This window comes from Camelina sativa, chromosome 1 (genome assembly GCF_000633955.1).
Source record: "Camelina sativa cultivar DH55 chromosome 1, Cs, whole genome shotgun sequence".
In the NCBI taxonomy this organism is placed as follows: Eukaryota; Viridiplantae; Streptophyta; class Magnoliopsida; order Brassicales; family Brassicaceae; genus Camelina; species Camelina sativa.
Window position 1 is genome coordinate 4,224,007 of NC_025685.1, and position 11,494 is coordinate 4,235,500.

Genomic DNA, 11,494 nt, shown 5'->3' on the forward strand with positions numbered 1-11,494 from the left:
GAGAGTGTATATTTACCAGCTAAGGAGTAACCAACCACGAAAACAGCAGCCAAACAATCATCTTCCGCAAACTGAGATGAAAGGAAAAAAGATAAATTAGCAAACAAACCTAATAAAAGATGATAATAATCCAGATCATACCTTGCATCCAACTAAACCAACCCTGTTCAACCGCGAACGCTTGAAGCTACTCAGAGAAACACGCTTTCCGTAGCCATTCTCACAGACGAATAATAGCCATGGACCAGTGGTTTGTTTCCTGCATTTGTTTTGGGTTAACAAAGTAAAGAAGACAGTTAAACATTAACTAAAAGTGATGAGAAGTTTCTAGAGCAAATTTCAGCAGATATAACTTAAGAAAAACGTACACAGTTGAAATATCTTTCGACTTCTCTTCCATATCTTTCCGCAGAGATGCAGGTATGATGTCCATGCTCGCCATCTTATCCTCTTTCCTAAGTCTCATGGCAGTCACTCCTTTTGTATTTCTGCTCAGTGTACGAACCTAGTACACAACAGTCATTAGAGTTTGCTCATGTAACAAACCTTTACTTGGAAAAAGAATCGAGAACCACAACTTACACCATCACATGTACTCAAGACGACCATTCCATTTTGGGACGCCATGGCCACAAGATCATCGCTTGAGCAACAACGAACCCATTTCAATTCATCACCAGAATTCTAAAGACAAATAATTATCTTAGAATGACCTTGTTAGGAAGACTGTACCCAAAATTAGACTAGAGGAAAAGGGACAAACCAATTGAATTGCTATGATTCCAGTTGAGCGTATTCCTGAGAATAGTTTCAAAGATACTTTCTTGATGCAGCCATTCACTGTAAGCATCAGGAGATAGCGGTCTTCAGCAAACTCACTAACCGGAACGATGGAGGTTACTCTTTCACCTTCCGACATGGATAATATCTGTTTCCCCAAGTCACATGAAAACAGCGAAACATTAGCCTTCATCGAATTGTAATATTTTTTCGACGTTGCAGAAGGAAAACATAGATATACAAATATGTAAATTACCTGAACCAAAGGTGTGCCAGCTGCATTGCGGGAGCATTCTGGAATTTTATACGCACGGGTCGAGTAAACTATGCCCCGGTCGCTGAATGTAAGAACAAGTAGAAGCAATAAATTACAGAACAAGGCAGAAAAACAAAATCCATGTGTATGGCAAACACAAAGTCGGTTTCCGTTAAACATACCTGAAGAAGAGGACATGGTCATGTGCATTACAAACAAGAAAATCAGACATTGCATCATCAACTCTCAGTTTCCCAACAGATTTGCCAATCGTTCCACGATGCTGAAGATTGAATGTATCAGGCTTCATCCTCTTCACATAACCCTTTTCGCTGATAGCCTATAATCATCCAGAAATCAAGAGTTACAAAACAAACAACAAAGTTCTCAGAGTTGAGAAACTTTATAGGTTTAAGTATGCAACAAACCATCAGCATCTCTTCATTTGGAATAACATCTATATCTTCCAGATCACCACTGTCAGAATCTTCCAACATTGAACGCCTGGGACTTGAGAATCTGTCCTTCAGCTCTATTGCTTCTTGTTCGATTAACTATAAAAAACGAAGGAAAGAAAGTAGTAAGTAACATGAAAACGAAGCAAACGAAGCAAAGAACTATATTGTGGTTACAAGAATATCATCATCTATCAGCAATTTTCCTAACATTGTCCCAGAACAGCAACATATATGTACAGTAAGCAGCTTTACAAATATATTAAAAAGCACCAATTACTGTTTCTTGAGTAAACAGAGGGGGCCATTTTAGCAAACAAGAAATGGAAGAAGCATTAGAATCATTTTACCACATCGTTATACATGGACCAGAGTTTGAACCTCCGTGGACTCAAACAATCAATATTACAAAATTAGAGTATATATACTGCGGCATCTATCATTTTAACAGCGTCTACGTGTTCTAATATCTTCAGCCAAAAGTACAGTAATAGATAACAAAAAAAGTGAGTACGTCACCTTTAAGATATTTGTTCGGGTTGATAATAGCGACTCCAACTTTGTAATTTGCTCTGTCAGTGAACTACTCTCATCAGTAAACTTTTTCCGCTGCATACATATGAAGGGATAATCTAGTTAAAGCATTTTCAGGCTTTCAAGTTTCATAAAATGAACTCAGAGAGGATAAGAAAGCACCTCAAGAGCAGTTAGCCTTCGAAGACTTATCTCCAGTATAGCATCAGCTTGTTTCTCAGAAAGACCATATTCTACATACGTAAATGTTTGAATATGTTAATTTTTATCTATGGTATCTTCCCTTACAATAGGGACTTAACAATCATAAATCCCTAAAACAACTTTATCATAAACGTCAAATCTTACAATGAACGAGACTCCAGCACTTCCACATAAAAAAAGACAAGAAATTTATTATGTTCGTCAAATATAATTATGGACAATTGTACCACAAGATGTATTCTTTTGGTAGTGCGGATCTAGACTAAGTCTACCAGTCCACCTAAGAAAAATTGGCTCTAGTTTACTTTTCTCACTATTACTTTTCACCTCCCAGTTCTCGCTCACTTTTCAAAATTTTGTTTACACATCAACCTATCATATGCAGTCCAAAAGTGTCAAATAGAGTATATTCTCGAAGTAAAATAGAACTCACCGCTTTGTAAAGCAGCAGCAGCAGACGAATGACTTGAGGCGCTTTTGATGAGTTGAATTACTTGATCCATATTGTCAAGTCCAACCACAATACCCTAAGCATATATACAGTGAAGATATTAGAAGAAAAGCTTTACGTAGTGAGATAATGGTCTTCATGCGCTAATTTAAGAAAGTCAAACATTTCTAAACACACCTCAATAATATGCTTTCGCTGTTGGGCATGAGAAAGCTTGAATCTTGCACGCCTTTCAACAACAGAACATCTGAAGTCTATAAAGGCCTACACACAAGCAAGAAACATAAATTTGTGATTGCAGTAGTAATGAACTAGACATTCTATCTCTGATCTTCACTTTTCTATTACTCCTAGTGGGATATGTAGATAAATGATATTACAAAGACAAGTAGTTACCTGAAGTAAATCTTTCAAACCCATTAGCTTGGGTTCTCCATCACATATACTGTAAAATACGTAATATCACAATCCAGTTATGATCATTAGAAGCTTCACATACTCATTAGAAGAGTTTCAACGAGTCATCCTGGGAAACCCCCAAGTTTCTTTCGTAATGCCCATTCTATCAAGAAATACAAGAATGTCTATCATACTACCCTATTCCATGACCCACCCATATATCTCCTAATAATTAATTTCATTACTGAGATATAAGAGAAGCTGTTGGTTAATGCATTCACTATACCCATCTTAAATCCAGAATTCTAGTTGATAACAATCCTTATCCTTAAGGTTTCTAGAAGGAATATCTAGTAGTGTTCCAAAATAATGCCGAACTGAAAGACTTTGTTGTTAAATTTTTATACAGAAACTGCAAAAGTTTCTCTAGATAACAAATGTTGATTTCATTCTATGTTTCTTCCACAACAATGGTGTCTTGGGTTATACACAACAACATGCAAAAGAAAATGTTACTTCAAAGCAACTCACCCAACCATGTTGCAGCTAAAGCTTGATTGAAGGGCAGTATGCCGGTAAAGATTATTTAGCACAAGTGCAGGATCTCCTCCTCGTTTGAGCTATACAGAAGTATTTGGATATTATGTCAAATCATTACCTTCCGATACGAAAATTTAAAGCAGACTAATACATGATACATCGAAGTGCACAGAAAGCAGTGCAATACCTCAATAACCACACGCATCCCATTACGATCACTCTCGTCACGTATATCACTTATGCCCTCTAGCGTCTGAAATTAACAAACACCTTTCATCAATTGATGAAAAACAGACTTCGCAAGCATCTAAGGAAAGTGAAATACTAGATGTAACATACATGTGAATAAAATAAGTACATATTGGTAAGTGAAGCAAAAATAAACATTAGATGTTACAAGTTTAGTTGTACCTTATTTTCAACAAGTTCGGCAATCTTCTGGACAAGCGTAGCTTTATTTGTCTGGTAAGGAATCTGCAATAAATTCACAATCAAGGCATTACTCGACTGTTTTATACCATTAAAAACTGCTAATAAACTTTTTGAAAGCCTCCTCCTTGGAGATCTGTACATTAATCTGAAAAGAACTAAACTGATCACCTCTGTGATAATAACTGCATTCCGTTTTGTCTTTGCATCCAGCAATTCAACTTCAGCTTTTCCTCTAACTACAACACGCCCTCGGCCAGTTCGGTAAGCATCCAAAACCCTTGACAGCGCATCAACACAATATACAATTATAAGGATCCGACATTACAAAAGGCATATGCAAACTATTATATTTTTTTTAATAAAAGTATTCAACAAACTTGAAAATAATTTTGGATGAGTAAATGAACTACATAACAGGTAAGCTTTCCAAAACATAAAAACTCAGAAATACATGATAATTGAAAAGAATGCATAAGACAGACAAATAAACGAAAACTATTTACTGGACCATCCTCTTCACTCATTTTGTAGGTACCTTACATAGGTACAGCTTCTGGAATCTGTTCGTCATAGATCTAAACAAAAAAAAAGTGTTTTTCCATTTCCATAAATAAAAGTTCAAAACTTCAGAAGTATGTCCTTCTATTTGATCCTATAGATAGCATGCCATGCTCATATACGAGAATTTTTACTAAATCAAGTACTGCCTACTCACAGAAAAAAATAGCAAAGGAGGAGAAACTGGAAAGCAAAGAGTTACCCAAGGTTTCCCATTATTATTCCTCCAGTTGGAAAGTCGGGTGCAGGCATGTATTCCAGCAGTTCTTGCAGCTGGCCAGTCAAAGAAGAAAGTGGAAACAACATCTTATGAATTGTCTACTTATAAAGCAGAGAAGTTTTCACGTAAAAAAAGAACCACAATATTGACAGTCACAGAAAAGCAAAGAGGAAATGATTGATACCGTTGCTTCTGGATTATGGATTAAAGCGCAAAGCACGTCTACCAACTCCCCAAGATTATGAGGGGGAATATTTGTTGCCATGCCAACCTAAACAATGTGAAATGATCAAGATTCAATTGCATATAATAAATATCTCATACAGCAGAAAAAGAAAAAAACTCATGAGATTAATTATAGAAGCCTAGAACAAAACTAAGGAATTCAGATTCAAGATTTGTTTGATTATTATACCGCAATTCCAGAAGCTCCATTCAACAACAAAGCAGGAAGACGAGCAGGCAACACTGCTGGTTCTTTTTGCGAGTTATCAAAATTGGCCACAAAATCAACCTGCAAAACAAAAGAGGTTAAGGACCATCTAGTTGAGCATCGGTAAATTGGGCAATAAGTCAACAGTGAGGTTACCGTATCTTGGTCCAGATCAGACAATAATACTGCTTCTGCCAGTGGCTGTAGAAACAAATAGGAACAATAAGGTGAAAGACACTAGTAAAAATACATGTTCATCTGAAGACAAGAGAAAAAGTCGAGATGAAAGAAACAGTATAGAATATAGACAGCCAATGAAAAAGGAAAACAATTATCAATTTGAGGACAAAGTAAGGTGAAAGGCACTCACATCAAGTCTGCATTCAGTGTAACGCATAGCTGCAGGAGGATCTGCATCTATTGAGCCAAAATTTCCATGGCCTTGGATAAGTGGACATCTCAAAGAGAAACTCTGCAAAGAACCAAGATGAGAAAAATGAATGCATTAAGATGAAAAAACGTAACAACTTTGGGAAGAATCAAGTCATGCCTGAAAAGGGAAACATTATCTGAAGACTGAAATTACATGAACACGGACTGAGACATTAGTAGTTGCTTAAATTACCTGAGCCATCCTAACAAGAGAATCATATACAGCCGTATCTCCATGCGGATGAAATTTACCAAGAACCTGAAAATTTACAGAATCCAAAATCACAATCGTTCTTCAGAATAAGGAAGTTTACGGAAATCGAAGGAGAAAACATGTCGAAAGATCAAAACTTACCTCTCCAACAACTCTAGCACATTTCTTGTATGGTTTTTTAGATGACATCCCCAATTCATGCATAGCAAAGCTGGAAGACAAATAATCGAACTTCAGAAACGAACAAAATCACCGAATAAGCCTTTAAAAAAATTGAGTAGCATTAAGCGGAACGAAGAAGTCACTCAACAGAATTCTCCGATGTACTGGTTTCAGACCATCTCTAACATCAGGCAAAGCGCGTCCAAGCAAAACAGATAGCGCATACGACATGTACGACTCAGTAGCTTCCTTGTGAAGCTCAAAAGGCACAATACGAGAATCGTCATCGGAAACCACCAAACTGCCATTGTTAGACCCAGACTCAGCCTTGAGCTGCTCATCCGCTCGCTTAGCAGCACCGACGACGAACTTGCCGGACCGGGAATTACGGGAGGAGAAGAAACGGACGGCGGAGGGTTCAGTGCGGCGGAGACGGCATAATGGGTCGGTGAGGGGGAATCGGTAGAAGGAGCGGCGAAGGAGGGAGGAAGAGAGACGGAGAGTGGAAGAGAGAGACATGAGAGAGTTGGGATTAGGGATTGATGCAGTGGAATGGCATAATAATGGAGTCATGCCCCAAAAAGGGTTTTAGGGATTTTTTTACAAGTGATATGGATTAGAAAGCTAAAACCCTAGAGAGTGAGCCACACCGGAGGATTTTTCCCAGGCGCCAATTTCAAGACTTTGGGCGGAGGGGGCTTTCTGTCCAAACATAAAACATCTATGTCATTTTGTGATATCTGTTAGTTTTATTTCTAAATCACAGATTTTTGTTTTATTATTGGAAACACTTAAAATGATGAATTAGAAAACATTTTAGTTTTACCCCAAAGTTTGTGATTGTTCAAGTTAGTCCAAAACGGTACAGTAGATGATTTACATTATGCATTGTCAAACAAACTCTTCGTAACAACAAAAAAGAAATTGTCAAGTGATGCATCAATTTTACAAACTTTGCAAAATCTCTCATGATAAATCTCCGAGCCGAGAGACCAGAAAGCGAATCAAAAGAAATGAACAAACAAGAACCAATAAAGCATGAGAGTATTAAGGGACAAAAATCCGAGTTTGAGTGGCTTTGATCAGAGAAGAACACGAGCAGCGTCACCTGCTTCACAGATGAGAACAGGTTTTCCTCCATTCAGATTCTTAGCAAACTCAGGTTGGGCCTTTTCATATTCATCCTTCACATATGTAGCAGCTGCCTCTGCTTTCTCTGCATCTACAAAGGCCACACAACATCCCCTGAAACCTGCACCACTGAACCGAGCACCATATACACCAGGAGCCTCCCGGAGAATCTTGTATAGCTGAATCAGTGGCTCCGCACCTTCATCAAAACTCGCAGACTTTAAAACCAAATTTAAGAGACATATCATGTCTGTGACAGGTCACTTGTGGTATGTATACACTTTAGGATATGTTGCATCTGGGATAATAGGAAGGCATAAGAGTGTACCGCATTCGTAATTCTCAATAGAACTCAAGCCGGATGCTGAAATTAGCTTTCCAAATTCTTCAAGATTACCTGCAGCCCATGCTTCTCGTCCTGAAATATTATAAATAACAAATCACAATCATTCAAACAAATCCGTATAGCATCATAAAGAGGTTAATGAATCGTTTCTGTAGTAAAGAAACTTCTGTAAGAATTCAAGAGCATTTGCCTTTGATAACCCGCATGTTTTCTGAGAAATAATGCTCTGCTCTTCTAGCTAAAACCGGTTCCAGCTCATGCTGCACGAACAAGTATGATTGTATTACATATTTATATAGGGATGATTTAGGTGGAATCTGCTTTACCACAAGCTTAAGAATATTGTTTTCATACCTTGTGAGCTTCGTAGACCGCATGCTCAACTATTCAGTGGGACAGTTACAGGCATGGCAATAAAGAAAAATCTTATCAGCATGCAACTAATAAGAGACATAAATTCCACACTCAAAAGTTTTTTTACCATTGCACAAGGTAGGTTCTAGCTCACTGTTCCCAGATGCACTGAAGAGAACACAAATCAAGAGAAGGTTGTTAATCTTGTGATGCAGAAATATGAATAGAGAGAAATGGACTTTGCAGCATTTCCACGTCAAAAGAAGTGAATATGTAGATAAATATGTGAATTGAGCAGATTTGCACATACGTCAAAAGAACCTTTGCAGCCTCTCGACACTCAGAAACACGCAGATTATATCCTGGGTTGGTGGTCAATGCCTGCCTTAAGCCTGAGAATGCTAACAATATCCTGAACGGTTTCTCCAGTTCAGGAGCCTGTACAAGCTCGTGGTTCATAGTCTGCATATCTTAAACAGATTTTCTGAGATGACAGTTTCTGGATGGATATAAAGGTAAGCAAGCAACATTCATGTTTCCATATCTATGGCTGGTTAGGAAGTACTTCTTTATGAGCCTCCTGATTCTAACCATTCATTTTCCTTTTAGTAGGAACTCAGCATTGAAATATATAAAAATTGAAGAAATGAAAAGATTAAACACTTGTTTCTTGTGAGATCTGAGAACGTTGTCTATCTCATTTGATCGCGTATCAGAATTTCAGTTTAGAAATCAAAAATATCTCAGGCTTCCCATCGGAACTTGCGCAATAGAACAGTCCTGGTTTTACCACATGAGCAAGCTTCTTGCTTATTTTGCACAAATCAAGAAAATTTTACCTTGCAGTCCATGTATGTTAGACACCCATAACTCGAAAGCAAAATAGCTGATTGATCCAGTATTCCATTCTTCAGACCCAGATACCCGTTCTCAATAAGTCTGCAGAAACAAAATAAAGCACATGTATATCAACCAATTTGCAGCACTAATTGATGGTTTAATAAAAATGCAACTGCTCATGAAACAATACAGATGAGCTTTTTAGTTGCATTAGAGGGAAAATTGTATTTACCTGTCATATTCAATATTTTCTGTCGGGGATACAGTCAATTCGTTTGCATTCTCTAAAGCTAGCAGGTACGCCACACCAACCTGTCACATTTCTGGCGATCATAAAATAATATACAAGATTCATTTTCCAAAAAATAAGAAGTAAACATCATTCCTCATATGCTAAAAGCGTTTAGTTACTGGTAAAGGACAGGAAAAGTTCTCTTTCCGGAGAAACTCCTGCTGTACAAAACCTGGTGGGATTTAGTTACTTACAGCAGCTGATGAGCTAAGCCCAGAACTATCTAGTCCATTCGAGCCACTGAGGTAACCAACAATGCCCTTCAAAGATCAAAAAAATTACTTAGAAACACATTAATATACCTTTTGCTTAAAATACAATTATCAATTATGTCAACTATTATGGGGAAGCATGGCCTAAAAGATCAGGTATGGCAACCAAATAAGGGTAAATGTGGAACACCAGAAGATCACACGGCAAATGTGCAGGCTAACCTCATTCCCTTTTATTGTTCAACTTTATCTATAGCAATATCAAGAAAACGAAACTTAAGTTTGTTACCTGTTCGAGATTCTTTTCGCTGGTCTGTAATGCATAAACCGCTCCTCTGGCATAAGTGCCCCAAATGCTTTTTTCCTTCGATGGCGATGGGGTACTTGCATCATTCTTGTTTGCTAGGCCTATTGGGTGCTGGATTTCATCTACACTATAATTCAAAAACCCGAGAAGCTAAAATAATAAAAATGCATGAAACAGAAACTAGAAAAAAAATGCAAGCTCAACACTGAGTCACTGATACTTTGTTTCCCTTACAGCGCTAAGGGTCCTCAATTTCCAATGAATTGTAGAGAAATATGCGCAAAACAAAAAGGTTGAATCTGATAAATGTCTAAGACTTAAGTGAACGATAAGTTTATCTACATACATATAATAGTTTTGCTTGCAAGATCGAAATACTGCCAAAATACCCAAGATGAAGACTTTCTCAATAACATGTGGCTTAGTAACCAGCTAATGCATGTCTGACGATGGACACGGAAGTTTGAAAACACTAATGACAAGATGAGAGATCCTGAAACATATACACACCTGAAACATTCTTCTCCTTCAAATTGTGCAGAACGCAACTGGACCTGCATAAATATTAGAAAGAGAATAAATGGTACAAAGACATCAAGGCTCGAGTGAACGCACAGACAGAAGGAACTTTCCGAACTCAGAAGTATACCTTAATCTCAAGCCTACATACCACATTCATTTTGAAAAGTTTCCAATTCATTAATGCTACGTCGGGTCAGGTGATAAACAAAAAGAGACCAGGACACAATATTCTACACTACTAGAATCTCCATCTACTCTCAAACTGAACCGAGCCCAGCATACCAAATGCTAATTTCGGAGAAATGCATTATACCATCAACGGGGCGTTCATCCAAAAATCTAGAATGGTGCTTATTTGTGCAAGAATTCAAACAGGTCAAGCATACCAAAACACATAAGAATCATCATAAGTAATACAAACCTTAGTATCGCCTGATGGGACAAAACCAAGAAGGATCCCTTTATTAATCGTCATAGCTGATACAGTTCCACCCTGCCAATACCAAAGATGATTCACATTTATGAAGGAAAGCGTATGAATCAGAGAACTCTAAAACTTGATCAAAACCGTGATTAAAATCGCTGTTATAACAAACCAACCTGGTGATCAATGTGAGCTCCTAAAGGACATATACGATAAGGTGAGACCACCACTCGAACTTCTCCTATATCTCTTCCAGTCATCTGTGACACTGCCTCCTTTATGGAATTTAACTGGGAAAAAAATGAACGATATCGTAAGATAAACACCAGAATCAGATCCCAAAATATCCAAACACAGGCAACAAACACTCGCGACAATTCACATTGAGCTCGCCATACACACACACACAAACACTAAATAGAAAATTGTTCGATCACAAGTCCGATTTGACACCCGCCGGGAAAATGTACGACCAAGAGAGAATCATCTCCGACGATACTAAAATCTAACCCAACGGAGGATATTGCCACCGATTTAACCAAAATTTCGTAGACGATAACAAGCAGATTCGTGCGTAAACAGAGAAGAAGAAAGAAAAAAAACTGACGAATAACCTCGGAATCCGTAGGCCAAGACATCGCCGCGAAGCTTTTTCCCAGATGAAGATCTAAAAAATGCAAAGATTGTTTCGTGTGAGTATCTGAGGAGCTGAAATGGAGACGAAGAAGCGGGCAGAGTGAGTGAGTGCGTGATGTGGGAGTAACCGTGGAAAGAGGAAGATGACCAAATTTGGGTGCTGTTTGGTAACACGTCTAATTATATCCAGCCTTTTTAGTTTATCCCTTGGTTTATAAAAAAGGCTTGGTTAATCTTATGCTAATTTTCATGTAAATCAGTCTTTTTATTAAGCAACAACAACAACACACATCAAATCCTCTTATGTATCATTTGTTAAGTACTACATTTTTTTTTAAGTACTACATTTTAGCAATGTGA

General features: G+C 37.8%; 2 protein-coding genes across 2 annotated transcripts in view; both read right to left on the reverse strand.

Moving 5' to 3' along the window:
- LOC104704210 (DNA gyrase subunit A, chloroplastic/mitochondrial) overlaps nucleotides 1-6,776 on the reverse strand; it is an 11,745-nt gene extending 4,969 nt beyond the window's left edge. The window contains exons 1-25 of the mRNA XM_010420336.2: nucleotides 6,219-6,776; nucleotides 6,050-6,119; nucleotides 5,888-5,953; nucleotides 5,633-5,734; nucleotides 5,419-5,463; nucleotides 5,245-5,343; nucleotides 5,014-5,100; nucleotides 4,812-4,882; nucleotides 4,220-4,328; nucleotides 4,031-4,093; nucleotides 3,807-3,872; nucleotides 3,611-3,699; nucleotides 3,077-3,125; nucleotides 2,858-2,944; nucleotides 2,663-2,756; nucleotides 2,188-2,258; nucleotides 2,011-2,100; nucleotides 1,465-1,590; nucleotides 1,219-1,376; nucleotides 1,037-1,118; nucleotides 764-928; nucleotides 583-684; nucleotides 369-505; nucleotides 142-259; nucleotides 17-71 (exon numbers count right to left, since the gene is read on the reverse strand). Coding sequence (XP_010418638.1) covers nucleotides 17-71; nucleotides 142-259; nucleotides 369-505; nucleotides 583-684; nucleotides 764-928; nucleotides 1,037-1,118; nucleotides 1,219-1,376; nucleotides 1,465-1,590; nucleotides 2,011-2,100; nucleotides 2,188-2,258; nucleotides 2,663-2,756; nucleotides 2,858-2,944; nucleotides 3,077-3,125; nucleotides 3,611-3,699; nucleotides 3,807-3,872; nucleotides 4,031-4,093; nucleotides 4,220-4,328; nucleotides 4,812-4,882; nucleotides 5,014-5,100; nucleotides 5,245-5,343; nucleotides 5,419-5,463; nucleotides 5,633-5,734; nucleotides 5,888-5,953; nucleotides 6,050-6,119; nucleotides 6,219-6,643 — 2,626 coding nt within the window. The 5' untranslated portion in view covers nucleotides 6,644-6,776. The remainder of the gene's footprint in view (nucleotides 1-16; nucleotides 72-141; nucleotides 260-368; nucleotides 506-582; nucleotides 685-763; nucleotides 929-1,036; nucleotides 1,119-1,218; nucleotides 1,377-1,464; nucleotides 1,591-2,010; nucleotides 2,101-2,187; nucleotides 2,259-2,662; nucleotides 2,757-2,857; nucleotides 2,945-3,076; nucleotides 3,126-3,610; nucleotides 3,700-3,806; nucleotides 3,873-4,030; nucleotides 4,094-4,219; nucleotides 4,329-4,811; nucleotides 4,883-5,013; nucleotides 5,101-5,244; nucleotides 5,344-5,418; nucleotides 5,464-5,632; nucleotides 5,735-5,887; nucleotides 5,954-6,049; nucleotides 6,120-6,218) is intronic.
- Nucleotides 6,920-11,282, reverse strand: LOC104770797 (galacturonokinase). Its single transcript, XM_010495285.2, has 14 exons — nucleotides 11,113-11,282; nucleotides 10,675-10,788; nucleotides 10,496-10,567; nucleotides 10,063-10,106; nucleotides 9,535-9,679; nucleotides 9,228-9,293; nucleotides 8,974-9,053; nucleotides 8,741-8,840; nucleotides 8,212-8,363; nucleotides 8,029-8,069; nucleotides 7,902-7,930; nucleotides 7,738-7,807; nucleotides 7,530-7,619; nucleotides 6,920-7,400 (listed from the first exon to the last, which is right to left on the reverse strand). The coding sequence occupies exons 1-14, from the start codon at nucleotides 11,134-11,136 to the stop codon at nucleotides 7,153-7,155; spliced, it is 1,275 nt and encodes a 424-aa protein (XP_010493587.1). The 5' UTR covers nucleotides 11,137-11,282; the 3' UTR covers nucleotides 6,920-7,152.

Coding starts and splice junctions, on each gene's coding strand:
- LOC104770797 (XM_010495285.2), bottom strand. CDS start 11,136: ATGTCTTGGCCTACGGATTCCGAG. Junction 10,789..11,112: donor CTTGGCCTACGGATTCCGAG/GTTATTCGTCAG, acceptor TTTTTTTCCCAG/TTAAATTCCATAAAGGAGGC. Junction 10,568..10,674: donor GAGCTCACATTGATCACCAG/GTTGGTTTGTTA, acceptor TGGTATTGGCAG/GGTGGAACTGTATCAGCTAT.